At 34.1% G+C, this 24443-nt stretch overlaps 3 protein-coding genes across 5 annotated transcripts; 1 reads left to right on the top strand and 2 right to left on the bottom strand.

Annotated features, from left to right (window-relative positions):
• Positions 1–2363: 2363 nt before the first annotated feature.
• Positions 2364–3487, bottom strand: LOC125186522 (bZIP transcription factor 44-like). The gene has a single exon (XM_048082894.1). The coding sequence runs from the start codon at positions 3033–3035 to the stop codon at positions 2595–2597; it is 441 nt and encodes a 146-aa protein (XP_047938851.1). The 5' UTR covers positions 3036–3487; the 3' UTR covers positions 2364–2594.
• A 9380-nt stretch (positions 3488–12867) lies between these two features.
• LOC125186109 (phosphatidylinositol/phosphatidylcholine transfer protein SFH8-like) lies at positions 12868–18341 on the top strand. Of its 2 annotated transcripts, none has more exons than XM_048082425.1 (15): positions 12868–13027; positions 13150–13285; positions 13806–14109; positions 14898–14997; positions 15119–15385; positions 15487–15564; positions 15646–15747; positions 15844–15893; positions 15991–16093; positions 16176–16271; positions 16368–16481; positions 16990–17116; positions 17219–17619; positions 17966–18040; positions 18132–18341. In XM_048082425.1, exons 2-15 carry the CDS (start codon positions 13252–13254, stop codon positions 18150–18152), a joined length of 1872 nt encoding a protein of 623 aa, XP_047938382.1. In that variant the 5' UTR covers positions 12868–13027; positions 13150–13251; the 3' UTR covers positions 18153–18341. The 2 variants fall into 2 exon arrangements, with proteins under 2 accessions (XP_047938382.1, XP_047938381.1); XM_048082424.1 differs by having other exon boundaries at positions 16365–16481.
• Positions 18342–18568: 227 nt separating this feature from the next.
• LOC125186110 (phosphatidylinositol/phosphatidylcholine transfer protein SFH12-like) lies at positions 18569–22883 on the bottom strand. Of its 2 annotated transcripts, none has more exons than XM_048082428.1 (14): positions 22758–22883; positions 22294–22369; positions 21544–21805; positions 21227–21326; positions 20865–21131; positions 20705–20782; positions 20516–20617; positions 20380–20429; positions 20196–20295; positions 20004–20105; positions 19801–19911; positions 19456–19627; positions 18993–19384; positions 18569–18895 (listed from the first exon to the last, which is right to left on the bottom strand). In XM_048082428.1, exons 2-14 carry the CDS (start codon positions 22325–22327, stop codon positions 18809–18811), a joined length of 1857 nt encoding a protein of 618 aa, XP_047938385.1. In that variant the 5' UTR covers positions 22328–22369; positions 22758–22883; the 3' UTR covers positions 18569–18808. The 2 variants fall into 2 exon arrangements, with proteins under 2 accessions (XP_047938385.1, XP_047938384.1); XM_048082427.1 differs by lacking the exon at positions 22758–22883 and adding an exon at positions 22648–22702.
• Positions 22884–24443: the final 1560 nt, after the last annotated feature.

The raw sequence follows: 24443 nt of genomic DNA, 5'->3' as shown, positions 1-24443 counted from the left end.
ACAAAAGTGGGATAAATTAGAAGATTAATTTACAAACTCGATTTAGAAATTCATGTATGATAAGTTTTCTTACTACTTACTTAGCAAGACAGATTTGAATATATTTGGTTGGTTTATTTTTAGATTTACAATCGTAGTAGTGTTGTATTTCGAAATAAATAACTTATTTTAAATAAATATGGGTATTATCCCACCTGCTACACCATATAATAAATTTATTTATACATATAATGTTATTATTGGTGACTCGAATTGTTAGAGCTAAGTTTTCTTGTTAAATGTCCACAATATTAGTATTAATTTGTAACAAAACCTCATGAATTAAAATGATTGCATATTTCAATTATTACACTCTAACATGAAAGTTTCCACCAATCTCGGACGCTCACACACATTAAGGTACATTCTATGATTTATTTATTACCTTAATACTTAGAGATAGACCAAAAAAGAATAATTTAATTTAAGTAATCTTTGATTCCCAATAAACACATGAAATTAAACTAAAAAATAATTAAATTACAGCCTCCCACATATCCCAGGGGACACTCAAATTCATGTTGTCACGAGTGAAATCTGATTTTCCTTTTATTCGAATTAATTAGAAATATTCACAGGCCACGATGTGAGATTTATGAGTTGGGAGTTTTATTAATAAATTATCATAAGACAGAGTCTGTTTTGTCCTTGTACTAAGAGTGCTTGTCTCTGCACGTGCGAATTGTACTCTGCAGATTTCCCACCTCCACTAAAATATTAACTTAATTAATTTCTTCTATGGAGTACTTTTACTAAAAAAATTACTAACTACTACTATAAGTACATGATTTAACTATTACTAATAATGTCGGTGTTACCGGCTTGCGCTAGATCTGTTGAGTCACATGTAATTTTCATTAGTGGTACTGTAAATTAAAATTTATGTAAATAGCTAGATTCCTTTTATTATGCTTTTTCTTTTTAAAAGTGATTTTAGTAGTAGTAGTAGTAGTAGTACTATATTAGATGTTGAGAAGCATGATTTAAAATAAAAAATATAAAAAAAATACAAGATTAAATTTGAAAGTTATAGTTTATAAAAAAATAATTGAGGATTGTTAATTTAACTTGATCGATTTTAGTTAAATAGAATGTAGGATGGTGGTTTCAAAATATTAGGTACACATTTTTGCCAATAGTACAAGAAAATAATATTAAGAGAAAGTGTTCTTAACTCTTTAAACAAGACGTTGGAATCTTTATAAGCATCTAGAAAATGACACCCTAACTTTCTAGAATTAATAAATCTTAATTAGTTTGACAAATTTCTTAATTTATGACGATGTCTTATTGTCTTTTATTTTATTTTGTTGAAGAAGTCGTAATCTCATTACCTTTAGTTCTCTTTTTAATCTTTCCATCCAAAATGTAACTTTCATTTTCTATTTATTGACGATCCATGATGATGTACTATATTTTTCAATATATTTTTACTATTGCAGGTGGTGTTGACAATCATCCTTTGATGTAAAAGTTGGAGTGGCATACTACTAGTACTAATGGAGTATTTAATTATCTCTCTTTATAAAAAGATTTTATGTTAATTAATTAATTGCAGGAGTTTCGTTCATAAAATAATTTTAACATGACAATGTTGAAAAACTGTCATCTATCTTCAATTTGATCAAACTTAAAGTTGTTGATGTGACATGCCTTATCGAATTTGAAATACCGTGGCATTCTAAATCGCTGAAAAAATGTATGGGAGTATTAATTTGCAACAAATTAATTGAAAAACCGTGGCATGCTATTATGCTAATATCAGAGTGAAATGTTAACCTAACTAAAGCAAGAATCTTTTAGGCAAAAAAAAGAAGAATCTTTTAGGAGCAAAAAAGGCGAAATAAAATTAACTTATTTTCAAATGTTTAGTATTTAAATGTTTATACTAGTGTTGATATCTTTTCATTACTAGGAGTACTACTTTATTTCACTTTAATCATTAATTATGAACTGTGATATGTCATTTAATACTTCTAATTTTTTCTAATACGTACTACTCCATAGTCCATACTCCATATATATGTTGTCTGGAAAGAAATATCAATAAAATACTTTTTTTTTTTCTAAATAAAGTCCGAATCGTAGGCTTGTTTTCCATTTGAAATCACAACAAATAAATTGCACGCTTATCATGAATTACAATATTTAATTTTATGTGTTTGTCTTGACCAAATTATTGATATTTTCACAAGTCTAAACTGTCAACATCACACGAAGCTAATTGAGCATCCACTCTAATTAGTAGTCAATTAAAGTTTATTATTTAGATTAAATTCAAACATTAAACATTAACCAAAGTGCAGTAATAATTAAATAGGTAGTAGTAGAAGAGAAGTATGATTTCAATAAAAGGGAGCATGTTACAATTACAAAAGTCCTCGATTATCAAAACTTACATGGTAATACAACATAAGCCTGGATCACAAGAAGCCTAAATCCACTAAAAACTCCTTAGTTTTATTTAATCAATTACCGCTAATTATAAGAAGTGAAGCTAGTAATTAATCACCCCCATAATACAATAATTAACCATTTTAATTAACCACCACAATTCAGCACAAAAGTCTAGGCAGATCCACACACGCGGGGCCCGCATCAGCCGCCATCATCATAATCGGCTGGCTCCACGAGCCGCCGACATCAATCTCGCTGTAGGCGCCGCCGCCGGTGAATTCGATGATCTCGACGAGCGACTGCAGGCGGTGGCCCAGCTCCGCCTCCTGAGCGCGGAGGATGGCGTTCTCCGACTGGACGGCGGCGTGGTGCTGCGTGGTGGCGCGGAGGCTGGTGAGGATCTGGTGGTTCTGGCGCCGCAGCTCGGCTACCTGCGCCATCAGCTCCTCCATGTGCTTCTGCTTGCGGAGCCGGCTCCGGCGCGCCGACTCGCGGTTCGAGATCATCCGCTTCCGCTTCCGCAGATCCATCGTCTGCTGCAGATCTTCCTCCGACGCCGAATTCGCCACCGCCGACGACGAATTCGATGAGTAATCCATGGCACCAGATTGATTTTCAATTCAATTTCTTTTTTATTTTTTTAAAATTCAAGTGGTTGATTAAAATTGGGGAATATTTATTGGTATACTATATATATATATGTAGTAGAGCTTAATTAATTAGTAATTAGCTAAAGAGAAGCGAGATTAATCATGAAATACAGTAAAACCAGTAGAGAAAAACGACGGAGAATGATTGAACTAAATGGGTCCTGCGCCTGTATGTGGAATTTATCATAAACCCAGAGAGGAAGAGTTCACTAAGAATTATTATTGCAGACATGAATCTCAGAAATCCACAACAATAATCTTAACATTAAGAACTCTTTTTGAGAAGAAGAAAACAATAAAATCTCAAAGCCCTAATTTTGGCCTAATTTTATGTTGCTAGTGAGAGGAGAGGGGGAGAGGAAGGGGAAGTGATAGTGTGGGATTGGGTGGGATTTTATAGAGAAAAAATGGTGGTGAAATTGAAAAAGTGGAGTTGTGTAAGAGAAAAAGAAATGAAGTGAGTTTGGAATTTAGTTGGGGAAGAAAAAGTGGTTGTTATGTGGGACCCACCAATTACAGCTGGGAAGCAACTTGATGCCGAGCTTATTAAAATTACTAAGAAATACAGAATTATTCTATGTGCATAACCAAAAAAAATATTAATTTGATTTTTTTTGTTTATAGTCATCTACATCTATTAATTGCGGTTTGTAGAATTCAGTTCTGGACTCTGATTGGAAATAGGTCGGTTTGGCTATTTCCAAATTGGAGCAAGGTAGGATGAGAGGATCCCATGCTAATTTTGTTTGATTCATATTCTACTAAAAAAGGTGACATGTAATGATAAAAATCGATGATATATCTTACGTATTAATAACGAAAAATTAAAAATATCTTTTAGAATTAATTTTTACATCCGCCATTATATTGTACTCCATTTGTGGACTGATATTGTACTCCATTCGTAACAATAATTCATCTTTCTATTTCAGTTCGTCCAATAAAAATACTCCCATTCAAAAATGAAAATTTTTCGCTCAAATTTTATTCTAATACTATTCCTTATTCACAACTTATACATATTATTTATCTAATTTTTTTCAATTTCTCTTTCCCATTTTACCTATCTTTTTTCTTTTCTTACTTCATCCAATTTTTCTAATCCACTTATTGTCAAAAAAAAATTTATTCTCACTTACTTTCTTTTTTCAATTTAAAAAGCCATTTTGATTTGTCACGAATTTTAAGAAATTATTTAATTTTGTGAAGAAAAAAATAAAGGGAGAAAGTGAGTCGAATTGAGACCCATTTTAATATTATAATTTTATACTGAATTATGAGTGTAAAAAAATAGTAAAATATGATACTTGCATATTAAAATGAAAAGAAAATAGTAGTAGTTCATAAATTGTGAATAATTCAAATAACTAGAGTGAATATTTAATTAATTTTTATTGAAACTCATATAATTCACTCCTGTGATATTTTTGATTGACGGATGAAATAACATTTACTAGTACTATGACTTCTACGGTGAATGCTGTTAGAATAAGCTAAAGAAAAGTACTCCATTCGTTTCAATCAAAGTGTTCATTTTTTTTTTTTATTTCATTCAAGATGTTTAATTTTTATATTTGAATATAAATCTATCACCTTTCTTTTCATTACCTTTATTATTTTCTTATTTATCTTATAATTTCTCTTAAAATTTCATTCCCTTTATTATTTCCTTATTTATCTAATAATCTCTCTTAAAATATCATTACCTTTATTATTTCCTTATTTACCTTAAAATTTATCTAATAGTAAATTTTAGGAGAGATAACGCGTAAACGACGTCGTGAAGCTTCTCCGAAGTAACAGACAAAATCTTAGGTGGGCTACGGAATTTATTATGTTGATCTAAGTTACGGGTATATTGTCATAAATACCCCTGCTTTGGTTAAATGAGGACCGCTCTTTGCGAAATTTTGTGGATATATCTGTAATTTGCTGAATAGGGAGATTCCATCTATTTTAAGGTTGTTTATTAAAGTGGGGTACTAATTGTACCGTACAATTGTCACTTAAATAAGCTCCACCTTTTAGTGTATTTAAAAGTAGGATCTTCTGCGTCATTAATTATTAAATTTATTTTTCAGGATCTTCTGAATTTAAACAATAATAAATCAATATTATGTATTGGGTGCTTCGAAAATGTTACAGAATTCGAAAATTCAAGTGTTATTGCTTAACTTTACGAAATATTCTAGAATTTCAAAGCTAAGTATTATTTTAACAATTCAACTTAACATTCTTGAATTGTAAAACTACGCATATAACTCGCCGCAAAATATTGAGTGTAATATGAATGAATACTTTGCCAAAAAAAAGTGACCGTCAACTATAATCTATTGCATTACAATACAAATATTAATTGAGGCGAGGATTTAAAAACCTAAAATAAGAACAATAAATTACTTTTAAACAAAACAATGGCTAAATTAATATTTTGACACATTAACTCCAATATAAAAAAAATCATACATTATATAAAAATAAGAGTTAAAGACAAATTTGTCCAAATGAGAATCTAGCAAAAGTAAAATTTCATCCATTAATATAAGAAAGCAAAATGTATCCACATTTATTAATTTGCCTCATTTTCATAACTCTTGATTGTGAATTATTGAATTTTACTATTTTAGGCTTTTAGCATTAGATTCACTTGACATCTTGTACGGCCTTTGAATCAGGGTTCAAATGTTCCAAATAAAGGATTAAATGGGTAAATGACATTTTTTTAACTTTACATAAAATATGTTTTTTTTATAAAAATTTTATATTTCAGTGAATGATTTTTACTTTATTATCTAATAATCGACCCTTATCTCTGTTTTCTAAAAATAATATAAAAATAAAATCACCGGACGCCGCTTGTTTAGGCTTTACGTCCTGTTTGTAGTGCCAATATAGTACAAATCAAATAATTGAAATATGGAGTATGTTACTAAAATAACTTTTTTACAAAATAAAATAATTCATTTGCAACAGAAAATATCATATCCTGTCATTTTCGTGTACAATCACATATTTGCTGTAGCCAAATATACAACGACATGTGTGCGGCAATCATACACTTGAAATTCATCATTTGCTTCTTACGTCTATTTTTCTATCTTGTACAATAAATTTAAATTTGTCCCATTTTCGATAATGGTGTAAAAATATTACTACTACTACTACTATATGTTAATTTCACGATTTCGCTTTTGAAAACCAATCATGCCACTCCAGCAAAACGTAATGCTCTCTCACACATTGGAATAGTCAAAAAAGTGGCAATCATTTATAGGACTTTTACTTGTTTGACTCGAAAAATATACACTCCTAGTATTTTGATTTTATAATTTTATTTTAATTATTTTAAGTAAGATAGTTGCTGATATAGTTAGTGCTACGTACGAGTATTATTTTTTTTATAATTTATAAATAAATTATAAAATTACAAAATCATCCATACATGTTTTAAAACTGAAGGCCCCGTGGGCCATGTGCACCAACATATATAACTTACATAAGTGATATGCAACAATTCAAACTCTTAAATCGGTTTTGTATACATCATACTTCCTTATACTCATTAATTTAGAGCGAATATGAGAAATCTATTACTCTTATATATTCCACATTATCTAAAAAATTAATAATTACAATGCTTCCTTTTCATATTGTTTTTAGTACACAAGGCTTCCTTTTCATATTGGCTTTCCTTTATATTGACTTAGCTGATGCTTGTATATTTTGATTGGTTTTTATCTTAGTATTTTGGACTTCTTGCTCGCTAGATGACTTGAGCCCTGCTCCTTTATGCATGATTTTTTTTTCGGTGGTAAATTACAACCTTTGATCGATCAAATTTGCAGCACATGTATGATGCATACCAGCACGACAGCATATCAGTGGCGGAGCCAATGTAGAACAAGGGGGTACAAATGTACTCCCAAACATTGACTCCTTAACGATATATTGATACATTAATATCAATATGGTGGTTGTGATGCAGTGGAAAAGTACCAGTTATATTAATATAGGGTTTTCAGTTCGATTCTCAGTATATGCGGTTTTGTTTTCTCTTTTTGTTACTTCTTGTTTATTCATTGAAAATCAAATCTTTAGCAAAACTTTTTGTTACTTCTTGTTTATTCATTGAAAATCATATCTTTAGCAAATAATAATTTATGTTAGTTGTATTATAGTATCTCTATTCATAAATAGAACTTCTATATATTTCTCCTTTTTCGTTTTTTTAAAATTAAAACTTTGTCCAAATATTTTTTTTCTCTTTCAAAAATTTTATTTATTGTGTATTTCTATATTTTTATTTATATTTACATTAGGTATTTTGAAAGGTCTCTTGTAGTTGCGTACAGTGTGTTCAAAAGGAAATAACAGGCTCCCTAGGTCCAGCAAATCCACTAGATCACGCGGTCTAGGAACTCGTTAGTCGCAGGAAATCCCGGTCGTCGGACACACAGAGCAATTCTTTTAAAAAAAAAACCCTCAACCACTTTACTAAAACTAGTATAGGGAAGTAGGGATCGATCCCACAGAGAAGGATGCGTAATACTCATGTTCAAGGATTTGGGTGTGTTTTTGGTGTTGGCTGTTGCCACGCATTTTTTTTTGGATTGAGGAAAACAAATTAAACTTGACTTGGGAATCATTAAAACTCCTAAGCTAACAGCTAGACCTAGGCGGAATTATAAGAGAACGTTGCAAAGAAAATTAACTGCTCAACACTTGATCTAAGAAAACTGCTCTACTTACCTAGACCTAGGAAACAAACCGACTGTGGGGACCATGACTGAAAAAGCAAGGTACGAACAAAAAGCTGGCAGAATAACTAACTCTCGTACAAACTAACAGCGACATCATCCTCTACAACCAAATTGTGTAAAACTCATAAGAAAATCAACATGAATGAAATCAGAACAGAGCAACTAATTTTAAGTCAAATCAATGCGTAAACAACGAAGAACTAAACAGATCTGCAGACACTAGACGAAGCAAAACAGGAAACAAGAAGAAATCATCAAATTCATCTAACAACTTTCTTTTCTCACTTCGAATCCAACCTCAGACGCTAAATCCACTCCGGATCCAAGCGTCCAACACGAACTCCACCAACAGAAACACTTCATTACTTCAGATTCGAACAACAACCTCCAAACAGTCAATAAACCACAGATCTATCACCAAATTCCCATATCAAACACCATAACATCAAAATAAAACAGAGATCGACATAATACTTGTAGAAATAAACTACCAGCAGAGAGATCTACGTAAATCGACTTGAAATTCAACTGCTAAACGCAAATCAACAAAGCGGAAAGACAATAAGTATCATCAACAACCAGGTCGACTCCCAAAAGTGAAGTTCGACAGCAAAAAACGAGCAAAACAACTGAAATTAAAAGGAATTGTATCTTCGTCCACACTCGGACGGTGTTACCAACCGCGAAACTTCTAAAGAAAGTAACCTTTCGTACCCGACTACCCCAGATCTCCCATTCCCAAGTGTGTGTAATGTGTGTGAGCTAAGAAGAGTGAAAAAGTGATATGATGTGCGTTGCATGCTCTTCTATATATAGGCGTTGGAGTGGGCCCAGCGAGGTATAGATAAGACTTTGTTGCCCTCAGCTATTGACTCCTCTGTCACGCCTTCTTTTCTTTTAAATCCTGCTCACTTCGTTTCTTTCCTTCGCTAGACCATCTCCTTCAACACTTCCTCGATCTAGCGATTTTTCTTCACACACCTGGCTTAGGAAACGTGTTAGACCCAGCAAATTATAACATTTTTCACATATAACCGATGCATGAAATTAGCCTTATCATATTTACATCTAATAACTAAGATATTCATGATTCACAAGCTATCTATATAATATATTCACAATTAATAAAAATGTCGGATTTTAAGCTCTAAACCTCTGTAAATATCGTACCCCCGAATCAAAATTTCTGGATCCGCCACTGCAGCATATATACTCATTTTTTAATTTATTATTTATTATGCATAAATACAAGATAGCCTCTACGTTACTGGTATACAACATTGAACGTTACCATAAGTTATTTTATAAATAACTTATGGTAAAATACAACAAAAAATAATTAAAGGGATGGTTAATAAATTTGTAACAATTTTCCGTGTGTATAAAGACAATCACTTTCAGCATTTAATAAATATGTTTTAACTCTTGAGTCGTTTTGTTATCATGTTATACATTCGATTTGACTATGAATAGCAATATAATGATAGAGGCGTGGCCAAATTGATCTTTATTAAATTAATCAACCTCAGAGTACTGTTATATATTCCCCTAAAAAGGTTCACATTTTTCTTATCACTATTGCAAATCGGATAAATTAAGTGTGACATATAGAAAATACTTAATTTGTGAAAGTTCATCAAATAAAAAGGGAAAAGATAGACATACTCATTTTAACAATTCATGAAATATTAAATTGAAACCCAACATTTTATTAGCAAAACATATTTTTATTTATTTTTCTTTTACGGCGCACCACGTGCACATGTAAAATAAAATAATTTATGTTTAAAAAATGAATTTAACACATTTAAAAAAAACAGTGACGATATTCTTATAAGATAGAATGAGGGAACACTTGACTTTATTAGGCGGAGATTAAAATACAATTTGATACTACAACTTATTTTCAAACCAAATAAAATATAAAGAATGTCGCGTGATTGCTTCTCGGCCATTAATATCAAGAAAAAACAAAAATTTGAATAATCATTTTACATTTTGAAAATATTTGTTTTATTGTGTTGGTACAATGCATGCAGACCTTTTTTGAGCTTAGTGAAAGTGGGCTAGTGGGTAGTTTATATTTATTATAACCAATTAACTATTACTAATTTTTTAAATATCAAATTAAGGTGTCAAGATTGGCTAAGATATGAGCGCATCTTATCCACCTTTGTTTTCTTTGCATAATAACGGTAATATAATGTTAATAGCCTAATAGGTAAAGTGCATTAAGTATATGTTGAATTTTTTTTTCTAAAAAAAAAGGAAAGGCTTATATTGCTCAGAAGATTAAGAAAAGAAGTAGAAAAATACAAATAAACAAAACCATATATAACCAATCATAGCACAACGAATAAACTAGTTTAATGCATCATCAATATAAAACATTCCCTATCATTCTATCAACAAAGTTGAAGAAACACTGCTTAGAGGAATATGATGGCAAGCAACAGAGTCAAATTTACTTTAATCATCAAGAAGGCAATAGTATCCCGAACATCTTCTAGTTTTTGGTTTGTTTTCGCATTCCTCACGAATAAGGAAATTACAGACAACACCGTTTAATCTATAACCCAAACGTCCAATGAAATGAGTTTTTTTCTTGACATTCTAGTTTAGTTTGATTTTTTTATAAAAATTGAGTACTTTATTCATGAGCCTAGACAAATCATGATCGCATAAAAACAAGAGCTCCAAATTTTCTTATCGTATCTCGTAGATAGTGCGTCCATCGATGTAATGAAACAAGATATTAGTATATCATTGGACAAGCAACATTTGAGATCCTCACTACTACATCCAAATATCACGACTAATTGAAAATCTCACTTTCAAAATATGAAAATTTCGTACGAATTAGACTTAAACCTAACATCAATATAGTAGTCATTAACTACACTATCACTAAATTAATACACGCACATCTCACCTCGATTTTCTTGTTATGATTAAATGAAGTATTAACTGACTGACTTTCAAGCATAGTTATAGGGCCAAAATGAAAAGCTATTGTTATTTTACGTCACTATGAAATTGGACATGAGGACTCATTGCGATAGAGTAGTATATACAGTGGGCTCTGGCCCAGAAAATATAAATAATTTATAATCTTTGTGGGCTTTGTGTACAATCTATATACATATTCACAATATTATTTTGGGCTAGAAAAGTACTTCCTCGACCAGTCATATAAAACAATGGATTTAGCGCCTTTATATATAGATATTATTGATTATTATCCACTCATAATGTACTAGAGATCATTATAACGTATTTGTAGATTTAAATACTACTACTACTATTTTATGAAAATACACTTTCACAGTATTTGTAGATTTATGCTCAATTAACTAAAATCAAGTTCATTGCGTGAAATTTGAGTTTTGTGTTATCTTTTTATGCTACTGTTTGGATTTTGTTTGTACATAAACAAGGTACACTGGCTTTCTTTTGTAAAAGAAAGTTCATAGACTCAATTCAAGTGGAGTTGAAAGAATCAATGTCTTTCAGTTAAAATAAGAATATACACCTAAATTCGCTTTAGTCCAAATTTAAAAGAGATATTTATATTTATATATATTGCATTCGAACTCAAGCATTAAAAGGAAAGATCCAAAAAATAAGAAGTTGTGGACCCATAAATAATAAATTATTTTTGTAATGTTTACAATGTAGACTATATTTGACTAGTCCATTTGCGACATACTCGATGATTGGGCTCAATTAAAGGCCTTTTTGGTCATTTCAATGTCGCATCGCCAGGGCTAATTTTGTTATTTCAACCAATTCAATTATTTCGGTTATAGTTGTAAATTGGTAGTATGATTTTTATTTTCGTCGATTATTGACGAAATTGATTAATTTAGGTAAGGTTGGTGGGATTCCTAATTTAAAATTTTCCCCGGTATTTGTGGTCAATTTTACTTTTAAGTTTAGGATCGCAAATCTCGGGTTTCAATTTTTTATTTTTGTATTGGTGTGATATGCGTCGGAATATGAATAGGCAAACCTAATCAATATCATTATTGGAATCACACACATAATAGTACTCCTATTACAAATATATAAAGTTAGACCTGATTGATGTGTAAATATTTATATACATTTGCAATTGTCATAAATACAACTATATATATATGCTCCAACTGGACTAATTTCTCTAAGAATGTGTACTATAATCTAAAATTATTATATTTGAGTCAACAGGAATATACAGAATTCTGTGTCTAAGTACCATGAATTTTCTATTCTTAAACTCTAGCAGAACATAGATTTCATGAATCATGAGTGACAGTAATTTAATTGAGATAAATTTATTTTTCAATATAAAATTGGATTAACCGGCAGCGATTCCGTTATACGGAAGCAAATAGATATATGTGATGAAAAATCGAATTATAACAAGATGTCCGAAATCAACGTATGTCTAATAATATAATAATGTAATGTGTTTAATAATTGAATAAAGTAAAAGTACAAAGAAACCCTCGTATTCTACTTTTTCTCTAGCTTAATCAACATTCAACAGTAGCATTTCACTTGGTATACACCTTTGCGTTAATTTTAATGATTGAGTTGTAATCAAGATCATTTAACAGAACCTTCACTTCAATAATAAAGCAAACGATTGAAAGTGAAATATGGCCATATTAAAACGCAAAATTATAATTTCATGACCATTTTTTTCAGCACATTTATTTAGGAAAATAAGATTACAATATAAAAATACTAATGATCAAATTAATAAAGTCAATAATTTTAAAATATAGAAGCTCAATGATTGAATAAAAAAAAGAATCCAAAGGCCGACCGACACAGTCTTTCAATACAAAAAACAAAAAAGAAATAAAGGCATGTGGCATTAATATTCAAGGGCTCCATTCTAACCGAAGAGTACTGTACCAAAATCACGGCACCGAATAATGATGACTTAATCACTGTTGGCCTTTGCCGTTTTGATCAAATTCCTCTTTCATCCTGTTCCTCTTGCCACGTGTCACACGGGCCCCACTATACACCTAAATTCGACTCTTTCTTCTTTCTCTCATCGCTCATCTATCGCTCTTTCTCTCTCCTCTCTCTCTAAAAGTCGCCGTAGCTCAATTATCCGGCGATTTTTGCGGATATTTATAGAATTTTTGTCACTGTTCGTGTTTTCTATTTCTGTTACTTTTCGAGGTTTGCGTTTTGCTCCAATTGAGCTTTCTCACACTTGATTTCTCGATCTGCTGCGAAATTTGAGCTGCTCTAGATTTTTGTTTACTTTACTGAATTGATGTTTTTTTCCCCTTGGCGTGAAGAAATCCTGGGGTTTTCAGTGCAGAGAGAGTCGGGATAATTGATTATTTGTTCAATTGATGCCATAATCTTCAAGAGCTAGCTGCGTTTGATCGAAATTGAAGATGTCTGGGCCTTTGGATCGATTCGCCAGGCCTTGTAAGTGAAATTGCGTTCAATCTCTTGATGTTTCATCTGCATTTGGAGATTATTACTTACGATTTTTTTCTGTTTGTGATTTTTTTTATGTTTGTCTGTTAAATGTATGTGAAGATTACAATTTCTTGCGCTGTGTGTGATTTATTAGTGGCGAATTTGTGAGATTTTGGTTGGTTAGGTTTAGTTTCTAAAAGAATGTGAAATTTAACTTGTCTGTTTGAAATTGCGACCGCGGTTTTTCAGTTTTTGCATTTTTATAAAAAAAATTTGAAGAAAATAGAGCGGTTAGTTTTGATACCTAGACCTCTCTGCATATTGGCCGTTGGTTTTTTAAAGTCCAATTCCTGGTTTTGATTTAGTTTCTGGGCTGATGGAGTGTTGGTTTTGCCTTAAGCATTAATAACAATTAGAAATGTACTAATCACATCAGGGAAACTCAAAATCACTTGATTTGTTCTGCCCTTTTATATTTTCCAGATGAGTCACCATATGTGTATCTAATTGCTTCTGGTTGGAACAGGCTTTGAGGGTTCTTCTGGTAACGACGAGAGAAGAGAAAGAAAGTCTGACTTTGAAAATTCTGAGGATGAAAGGAAGACGAGAATGGGCTCCTTAAAAAAGAAAGCACTCAACGCATCTTCTAAGTTTAAGCATTCTCTCAAGAAGAAGAGCAGTAGAAGAAAGAGTGATGGCAGAGTCAGTTCTGTTTCAATTGAAGATATCCGGGATGCGGAGGAACTACAAGCGGTTGAGTCATTTAGACAAGCCTTGATATTGGATGAGTTGCTACCAGAGAAGTTTGATGATTACCATATGATGCTTAGGTAGTCACTTTTCTGTTTCCTTCGTAATTTAACTTATCAAGTAAAATCAGAAATTGCATGCTAGGTGAGGAATTTTGGTAAAGGAAAATTCTTTCACTTTTAGTCATCCACTCTGAATGCCTTTATTTTGGGTAATCGCTTATAATGACAATACATTGGAATGAGTATTTGAAGGATAACACGATCAAACAATCGCAAAAGTGTTTATTCTATCATGGTAATATGTTGTGGGGTAGTGTTTATAAATGGAAATGGACTAAGTTTAGTGGAGGTACCAAAATGGCCAAACTTTAGGTGAATGGAGTATTATCTTTATCTATCAAAGCTATCACCAAAAATGAATATCTCCTGATTCCCAAGATATCTAGGAAGAGTGCTTAATCTTATTTATTCAAAATTAAAGCTTAATATTAACTGTCTCTCTGCATGCATACCAGCCATCCATTTTTACTAAATATACTACCAACATTTACAAAACATCCTAGTCCAAACTCCGAAACTGTTTGCCTACACATTTGAGTAGAAGTAAGTTTTTGGACACCCACATACTTTCTTTTCTCCAAGGAAATCTTTGAACTACTCAATATTAGGATTGGCAAGATTATCTTTCAAAGAATGTCTGGTATGGTTCGTTGGATTTAGGCTAGGACTGTTCGATCTTTTCCTAAGATTTTTCAGGTCTATGGGATAGTTTGATGGAAGTTCTTTCTTATTTCGGTAAATGCTACTTCTTTCACCATTTGATAACTCTCAACTTTCTCATAATACTTTTGACATTGTGCATGTAGGTTTCTGAAAGCAAGGAAATTTGATATTGAAAAGTCCAAGCAAATGTGGGCTGACATGATACAGTGGAGGAAAGATTTTGGTGTTGACACTATTGCTGAGGTAACAAGACCCATAAATTATCATCATATCTGCTTGCAACTTGGCCAGCTTGTTTCCATTTCACATTATCATTAAACCTTTAGCTTTGTGGGTATCTGTTCACCATCTTCCTTTTCATCAGGATTTTGATTTTCAAGAGGTGAATGAAGTACTGAAGTATTATCCCCATGGATATCATGGAGTTGACAAAGAGGGACGGCCTATATACATTGAGAGGCTAGGGAAAGTTGATCCAAACAAACTTATGCAAGTGACCACGATGGACCGTTACATAAGATACCATGTGAAAGAATTTGAAAGAAGCTTTGCCATTAAGTTTCCAGCTTGCACCATTGCTGCCAAACGGCACATTGACTCTAGCACAACAATTTTGGATGTTCAGGGTGTGGTAAGTTAGGCACGTCCAGTGCTTCAATTATCATGACATCTGAGTTGGTTGTCCTTTGTCTACTCGAGGGGTTTTCCTTACCATCTGCTGATGTTCCCCAGGGTTTGAAAAACTTTACCAAGAGTGCAAGGGACCTCATTACACGACTCCAGAAGATTGATGGGGACAATTATCCTGAAGTAAATTTCTGCATAATTGACTTGCTTTATTTCTGATACTTTATGTGGTTTTAGCTTTAAATTTATGTCTCTTCATTGCAGACTCTACACCAAATGTTTATCATCAATGCTGGTCCTGGTTTTAGGCTGCTTTGGAATACTGTAAAGAATTTCATCGATCCCAGGACTGCCACAAAGATTCATGTAGTTCTTACTTCTTTTCATCTTGAATGTCAATTATGCTTTGTTTAGAGACTTGTTGTAACTTAAGGTTCTCTCTGTTTGTTGTGTTTGGCTCAGGTTCTAGGAAATAAATACCTTAACAAGTTGCTTGAAATCATAGATGCAAGGTGAAAGGGATGGAAATTACATCTTTTTTTTATTGATTGTTTACTAACATAGATGTTCCTTTATAAAGACTCTTCCCATATTTTTTTGCATCTGCAGTCAACTGCCTGATTTCTTGGGAGGAACATGTACTAGCTGTGCAGATCAAGGGGGTTGCTTGCGCTCTGATAATGGCCCGTGGAAAAATCCTGAGATTTTGAAGGTTCTCGTTTTCGCATGACTGCTTACTTGTGTTGGTCTAACATATTGATTAAGATGGTTAACAGCAAGAATTTGTTTTGCAGATGGTGCTTAATGGTGAAGCACGACGTGCCAGGCAGGTTGTGAAAATCATCAATAGTGATGGCAAGGTAGTATACGCAAAGCCGCAATACTCCATGGTATGACCGCTACCCTTTTCTAATTTTTTTATATATATTGTTCTTGAGACATTTGATATGAGCTGATATATCTTATATTTATGGTTTTGTTAGCAGTTAAAAGGCAGTGATACTTCAACGGCAGAGTCTGGATCTGAAGCTGAAGATATAGCTTCACCAAAAGCCACTAGGAGTTACTCACACCTTCGTTTGACTCCAGTCCGTGAGGAGGTGCAGTTAATTCTATCTTTCTATCTTAATTATTCTTTTTGACAGTCACAGCAAAAAAGGAAAGGAGACATACTATTTGTAAACTCTCTAATATTATTGTGTTAGTGGTAGGCCTTGGAAATTTTGAAGTCTGCCTCATGGCCCTCAGTAATGAAAATTATATGGGCACTAAACCATTATCAGCTATGTAGGTCTGACCAATCATAAATACACCCCCCACCAACTCTACTATCTAATGTTTTACTAGTGAATAAATCCAAATTTCTTTGATTCTGGTAACTGGAACAAATTTCTTTTAATTTCGCCCTATTTATATACGTCATTTTAATTATCTCTGTAAACGCTTATCAATTTGGAGATCACTTAATCGGGAATGTCAGGAAGAAGTGTCACTTATGATAACAAGAATGTTAAAGGGAATGTAACCAAAAACATATACTTTTCGTTGTAATTTTCCTCATAATAGCTCTCCATTATGATTTGAAGGAATATTTTAATTGTTTTTCAGGCCAAGGCTATTGGAACAGCTGGGTATGCTGGTCAGTTCCCAGGTTATGACGAATATGTTCCCATGGTAGACAAGGCTGTTGATTCTGGGTGGAAGAAATCCCCTCAAAAGCTTTATGTTCCAAAAGGTTTGTTGCAACTGATTTGGAAGCACACCATACTTTATGACCGTTCTTTAACATGTATCAGGCTTTGCCTAGAGATGCTAATCTGTTTTTAACTCATTTCAGAGATAAAAGCACCTGAAAACTCTCAAAAGGTGCCAGAAGGTGTTCGTGCTCGTCTTGTGGCAACTCTTATGGCTTTCTTTATGACACTTTTCATGTTCTTCCGCTCAATATCATCACGTGTTACCAAGAAACTTCCGGATGCATCACCCAATGAGCAACCCACTCAGGAATTCTCTTTTGATGCTATTGCAAAGGAGGAATTTAGGCCACCATCTCCTACCCCATCGTTTACAGAGGCAGAACTCTTGTCAACTGTTGTTAAGAGATTGGGTGAGCTCGAAGAGAAAGTCATCACTCTTGAAGCAAAACCGTCTGAGATGCCATACGAGAAAGAAGAACTGCTGAATGCTGCTGTTTACCGTGTGGATGCCCTAGAAGCAGAGTTAATCGCAACCAAAAAGGTCTTATTCATTACAACTCCATATTTCTGACGGATCTTTATATATCCTTCCTGAGTTGGTAAAAAGTTATCTTTATGGCTAGAGAGGTTTAACTAATATGGAAAATCATGAACTGCCCCTTGATATTATGCGAAAACTGTGACCTCAAGAGCCGAACATTTATATTTGCTTATGGTACATCATGCCTTATTAGCTTCCTTGTCTGGTTTAAAAAGTCGCCAATGGAATCTAATTTCATTGTCAGCCTAGGAGACCAAGTCTTGCTACGATTATCATTTGTTTTGAGCAGTCTTTCTTTTATGTACTTGAATTCAATAGAAAATTTCATATCCTTTCTTTCGAGCAGGCTCTGTATGAGGCTTTGATGAAACAAGAAGAACTGCTTGCTTATATAGACAGTCAAGAAGATGCCAAATTCCGGGTAAGTGAAGTCGATGCACAGTTGTCTTGAATTAACAGATACACAACGGTTTGGTTGGTTGTAACACCCCTCTCGCTCGTTCTCTTTACAGAAAAAGAAGTTTTGCTGGTAAGCTGCATCATTTTGGAGATTTGATGGTTGAGTCTGTCTTCGGCTGAAATCAAGATGCTCACCACTACCACATTACCTTGATGCTTTTGAGTTGTGATTGAAGATGTGTATATTTCGTGTATGACGCATACCTTTGTGTAACACACACCTAACATATATATACTTATATATTGATCTAAAACTTCTTTTTTTTTTGGTGTGGTTAAATTATTTCTAAAGAGATGTTTGTTTGAGTGATGTTTGAGACTCCTGAAATTATATGAGTACAAACATTCTAAGAATGGAATCTATGCCTGAATATTCTAAATACTCCTACATTACTTGTCTATCTTCTTTTGACAAAATATATAAGACTGACCTTTTTATAGATTTTAGTTTAAATTGTCAAAAAATAACACAAGGAAAAGGAAAAGGACAAGAAGAAACTGGGGTCATTTGACAACCCACACAATTCTTGAAAATTATTACAGTTTGAGATGCAGCAAAGAATCTCATTGCCGGCCAAGGACAAAAGCAACTAAGTTGTTTATTAACAAGATTTTATTTTTAATAAGATTTTACTAAAAAATAATAATTAGCAAACTCCTTGTTGAGGATCAGCTGGTATCATATCTACAAGAGCAATAACATTATTAATTATATTCACAGTTTCTGGAGTTAGAAAGCGAAGAACTTCTTCTTCTTCTTTTTCTTCTCGATGTAGGCGAGGAGCTCCTCTTGTTGCGTGAGAGATTGCTCGAGAGACTGTCCAACAACAAGACGCAGGCGCGATGAATTTCAGTATATGATGGAATGGCATTCGTAATGTTAAAAATGAGAAAACAGAAGAAAAAGAAGCAACCTTTTTGGCTTCTTGTAGCTCTTGCTCTAATGCATCGATACGAGTAATAGCGTTATTTAGCATCTCCTCTTTCTCAGGTGCCATAGTTGGGGGCTTCTGGCATACTATGCTCATCTTCTCCTCCAACTCGTTCATGCGCTTCATCATGATCAAGTAATCTTCTCTGGAGACGCCTGCCTCTTGGGACTCGTAGACAGGTGCCCGGCTTTTCATCATGTCATCAGAGCCACGCATGGAGCTAGAGTAGAGAGTGGAATCCGTGAGTCTCCTAGGCATGTTGCGTGTCATACGGACCATTGTGACTACGCCCATGACAAAGGTCAGCACTCCGGTGAAGATCTGGTTGCTGAAGCCGTCCACGTTCTTACAAGAATTGATGCCCGGGAAAAACTCTGCAGGAAGATGTAGTAAGACAGTTTCGATAGGTTAAATATTAGCAAAACTCGAGATAAAGATTATGCACCTTTGACAAGCATGAGACTGTCTTGTTGTTTGTTTCCTTTAGGCCAGGCTGCAATGGTCTTCTCGACCATGTGGACATATTGATCTTGCTCTTGTGGGGCCGGTTCGGGCTGGGAACGGGATTGGGGGTAAGGATGGAGTTGGGGTGGTTGGTAGGGTTGGGATTCAACTACCTGCAGAAAACTCATTCAGTTCAAGTGTTAAAAATTGAACCATTGCTTGAGGCTTTAAGACAAAACTAGAAGTAATATGGTAGATATTCGAGTTCTTGAATAACGACCATTACTGGCTTCTTCGCTGGCCAATTTTAAAGCAATGAAAAGCGGATTACATATTTGCTACTTGCCTCTTCATCAGGAGGAGACATCTGCTGCTGTTGCTGCTGTGGCTGTGTAGTATTGTCATTCGAAGAAGTAGATCTGGGAGACTCGTTCTTCATGTCGAAAGACATGCTTTTCTTCACATGGCACGTGTCGTATATCAGCCTTAAATGATTTTAGATAAAGTTTGAAAAAAAAAAGACAAGGATCAACTCTTGAAACATGGTACCTTGGACTTATTACCATTCTCATCCTCTGATATCGTTTTCTCATCCGCAGACGCAGAGGAGGCGCGCCTGTGCGCGCATTTGTGGTCGCCATTGCGCACCATCTTGAGATGAAAATCGAAATCATAGAATCTTAAGTTAGTTTTGATGGCATCTCAAGTGAAGAAGAACTGAAGAGGACATCAAAAGAAAACCTTCATTATCTCGGGATCGTTCCAAGGGCCTCTATCGGAGACCATACAGCCACCCTTGTCAGCGCAGGCGCACGTCCCCCCCAAGAACTCCGGTAGCTCACTGATACAAGATCAAAACAATGTGACTTCTCTCTGTGGATTCCTCAAATGTTCATTGCTTGAAAACTCGAGTATTAATATTTACCTTGCATCAATGACTTCAAGCAACTTGCTCTGGTATTTGTTGCCAAGCACCTGAGATAAAGAAACATGACAACTCGATTTTCATACCGTTGAGCTAAAGATCAAATGGAGACGAAAGCAGGGGGGATGTTGCTTACGTGGATCTTCGAAGTGGTCTTTGGGTCGAGGAATGACTTGACAGTGTTCCACAAGAGCCTAAAGCCAGATCCAGCGTTGATGATATACATTTGGAATAATGTCTACGAGATAAAAGGGTAGTCGAGTAATAGAATAAGATCTCGGAGCTACAACCAAACAAGAAAACCTAAAGAATCCACATGTTGTACCTCAGGGTAGTTATCCCCATCTATCTTCTGAATGCTCTGAACGAGCTCCCTCGCAGACTTGGTGAAACTTTTCAGCCCCTGAAACGAACAAAGGATTCATTCAAGAGATCAAAGTAATAAAAATGGTTTATTTCTCAAATTTAGGTAGTTTGTTGCATACCACTCCTTGGACATCCAAGATGGTTGTGCTCTGATCAATATGCTTTTTGACTGAAATGGAGCAGGCCGGGAACTTATCGATGAAGGTCCTCTCGAACTCCTGGACATGGTATTTTAGGTAGCGTTCCATCGAGGTTACCTGCAAGAGCTTGGTTGAGTCAACCATACCGAGCCTTTCAATGTACACCGGCCTGCCCTCCTTGTCAACCCCGTGATGCCCTTGTGGGTAGTATTTAACCACCTCCTCTTTCTCAGTGAAATCGAAATCCTAGCAATCATATTCACAACATTCTCGATGTTAAGCTTTAAAAACACGAGCCATTTAAGACTGATGCTATGCAAAGGGTCGTAATCAACAGTTACCTCCATAATGGTGTCGGAACCAAAGTCCTTCCTCCACTGAAGCATGTCGGACCACATTTGCTTCGATTTTTCAATATCAAATTTCCTGGCCTTCAAGAACCTGTTCGGAAACATGCATTGTGAACACATACATGAACTTATTTTTCTCTTTTTGTTGCTCGTTTTAATCTTATAGTCATTCTTCGTTGTTGAACACATAGACAGATGTAGACGAGACTGAAGTAGACGATTCAAAGAATCTCATCTCTATGTGATTAAAGCTATTAAATTAAGATGATCACTCTCAAATTCTTCCAAGAAACAGTATATGTTACTACCTTAGTAGCATATGAAAGTCGTCGTGTTTTGCAGGTAACAATTCCTCTAGAATCAGTGCCTGGCGAAAAGCATCCACAGACTGCGCTTCTTCAGCATCATGCTCGTCCTCGAGCACAACAGACATAACTCTGCTGCTCCGCCTGCCCTTTCTAGAAATCGAGTCCCTGAACTTGTTAGAGGCAGTGATTGCCGCCTTCTTGAGGGATCCGATCCTAGTCTTCTTATCGTCATCAAGATTGTCCGCATCAACCTTCTCGAGGCCTTTAACATATTCCACCAACAACAATCAATCTCAAAAAAAATCAACAAACACCTCATTTTCACCTAATCTTAGATTTTCCCACAGCAAAACTTTCCATTGCATCATATCTTCATATCATCAAATCAAACCATTATACCAAATTTATTAAACATCAAATTCATCAATACAAAGGCAAATGACATGAAAAATTGTTGTGACAGAATAGAACAGTTGTGTAATCGAGATAAACAGAAACGTAAAGACACACAGAATATACGTGTTCACCTACGTTGCGTTGGCTATCCACAGGCACAAACGGAGAACATATGTTATTCAGATTGTTTTCAGATTACAAAGTTTTGTGCTCTACTCCTATATAAATAGGCACACAGATGACGGGCTAGGCCCAATATAAATATTAAGGCCTAAAAGAGTAACTTATCATAGATTCAAGGCATACTAACAAAAACTGAATGAAGAATCGAACGAATTCGCAGAAGCAACGTACTTTGATCCGAGGGGCGGTCTAAATGTCCCGACATCCCGGCTGCAGCAGCTTGATCAAGTTAGACAGCACCAGAAATCTACAAATGGCAAAATGCACAAAAACTCATTGATGGTCTAATTATGCCTTTTACAGAGCTCTACATTGACAATCAACATATTATATATATCTTGAATTTTTACAACATAACCTAACCTAATCAATGTTCAAATGCACAAATCCAATCAACCGACATAAATTGCTTCAACATTCACAACATGATCTAAACCGACTAATATTCTAACAGCATAATCAATATTTACAAGAAAAGATTGAAAATTTAACAAATGATTGAAAGAATAAAAAGGAGAAGATTACCGAATGGAAGATGTGTTTTTTAGTTTCAAAATTGTAAGGAAGGTGAAAAAGAGAGAGAGTGAGATATTGAGAAAAGAGGGGGAGAGAAAAATTAGGAAGAAATTATTCACCTGTGGGAGTGGTTAGAGAGAGAAGGTGAGAGGGGTCTCTCTAACCGAATTAGCTCCGAGAATTTGTGGCTACAAAAATCAATGGCTAACAATTATTCCACTAATTTCTTCATCATTTCTTACACTACCATGTGACCTAGCCTACAAATTTTGGAGATACATTATGCACCAATTTAATTGAAAATGAGAGAGAGAGAGAGAGCTGTTGTAAAAACTAGGAAGCTGTCAACAATTCACTGGAGAATCCCACCACAATGAGGTAAGGACTGTTTCTGTTTATTTTCCCGCGAAAATTAGTTAAATTCAGTTTTGAGGACTTCTCATCATATTGTTTTTCATAGTCAAATGGTAGTATTCAACTTTTTATAAAATACTGGGATTTGTATATTTTTTTAATTCCAGATGAATCATATGAGGTAATGTTTTGTAAACACATTTACTACAATTTGCTGTTTGCATATTACTATCAATCAGGCCATTGAACAATTTGGATTAGAGGTGAACAATTTGTAGATCAACATAATATATTTGGTGTTTTAGCATTTAGGTGCAAAATAAACTGATGACATAACACGTGATGTTGGTGAAGTGTGTTATGAGATTCAATTATAGGCATTGACTATGATATTGATGTTCAACACACCAAGATTCTTGTGAAAAGTGAGACATAGATACTAGAGGTTTTTCCTGTGATAAAATTATTTGATCATTCATGCACCTAACGGCTAACTGTAGTAAAATAACTTTGTTAACCATTTTTTTTCATTGTAGTAGTAGATATTGGGTTCGTTTTGTCTCTGTTTTGTAGTTTAAATACGTGGAGTTTATTATCTAATCAAGCGTTCTCTCTCTCTTGGCCCCTTAAAAATAGAGACTTTTGGGACTACACCAATTTTAACTAGTAATGTATATATGTATATTTGGGTGAGTGGATGAGTTCCTGGATGCAAATGGAACAAATCCCTTTGTGATGTTAATTAAATGTTATTTGGAGTATGCTGAGGTTAATTATGATATAAGTTTGTCTTATGGGAAATATTCATAGTTTTGAATCTTTTGAGTTACCTTTACAAGCACACATCTTTCTTTAATTAAAAACATAGAGATATCAAAAGTTGATCCAATTTATATTGGACCGAAAAAGGTTGATTTGAGTTATCTTCTTATGGTTTTAGGCTATTGGGCCGTGATAGCCAATCTTAATAATTTGGCTAGTCCACCGTGCTAAAAAGAAAATCAGTAACAAAATATAAATAGAAATAGAAATAGAAATCAAAGAATTGCATATGTATTACTTAGTCAATTCTGTTAATCTCATAGTACTATTCATTTTCATTTGGATATGTGGAATAGAGAGAAAGAACAGTTCAAAGTAGAACAATCTTTCTTATATCAAGTAAAAGTTAATATGACTATTGATCTTTTTATAATTTATAGTAGTATTGTAAAAACAAGTGTTACTTTTAGGCTTAAAAACCTTGTTATATACTCCCTCCGTCCCATTGAAGATGACCCACTTTCCTTTTTGGTTTGTCCCAACTAAGATGACTCATTACTTAAAATGGAAACACCTTCATCTCTACTTTATTATCTCTCTTACTTTACTCTCTCCTCTTAGAACACAAAATATAACTGCATAAAATCTCGTGCCGTCAAGAAATGGGTCATCTTCCTTGGAACGGAGGG

Source organism: Salvia hispanica, chromosome 5 (assembly GCF_023119035.1).
Source record: "Salvia hispanica cultivar TCC Black 2014 chromosome 5, UniMelb_Shisp_WGS_1.0, whole genome shotgun sequence".
NCBI classification, from domain to species: Eukaryota; Viridiplantae; Streptophyta; class Magnoliopsida; order Lamiales; family Lamiaceae; genus Salvia; species Salvia hispanica.
The sequence above is the reverse complement of the archived record's forward strand: the minus strand, read 5'-3'. Positions and strand labels throughout refer to the sequence as shown.

Coding starts and splice junctions, on each gene's coding strand:
- LOC125186522 (XM_048082894.1), bottom strand. CDS start 3,035: ATGGATTACTCATCGAATTCGTCGTCGGCGGTGGCGAATTCGGCGTCG.
- LOC125186109 (XM_048082424.1), top strand. CDS start 13,252: ATGTCTGGGCCTTTGGATCGATTCGCCAGGCCTT. Junction 13,286..13,805: donor GGATCGATTCGCCAGGCCTT/GTAAGTGAAATT, acceptor TGGTTGGAACAG/GCTTTGAGGGTTCTTCTGGT. Junction 15,386..15,486: donor TTTTGGATGTTCAGGGTGTG/GTAAGTTAGGCA, acceptor GATGTTCCCCAG/GGTTTGAAAAACTTTACCAA.
- LOC125186110 (XM_048082428.1), bottom strand. CDS start 22,327: ATGTCGGGACATTTAGACCGCCCCTCGGATCAAA. Junction 20,106..20,195: donor ACGATCCCGAGATAATGAAG/GTTTTCTTTTGA, acceptor TTTCATCTCAAG/ATGGTGCGCAATGGCGACCA. Junction 18,896..18,992: donor AGCTACAAGAAGCCAAAAAG/GTTGCTTCTTTT, acceptor GTTGTTGGACAG/TCTCTCGAGCAATCTCTCAC.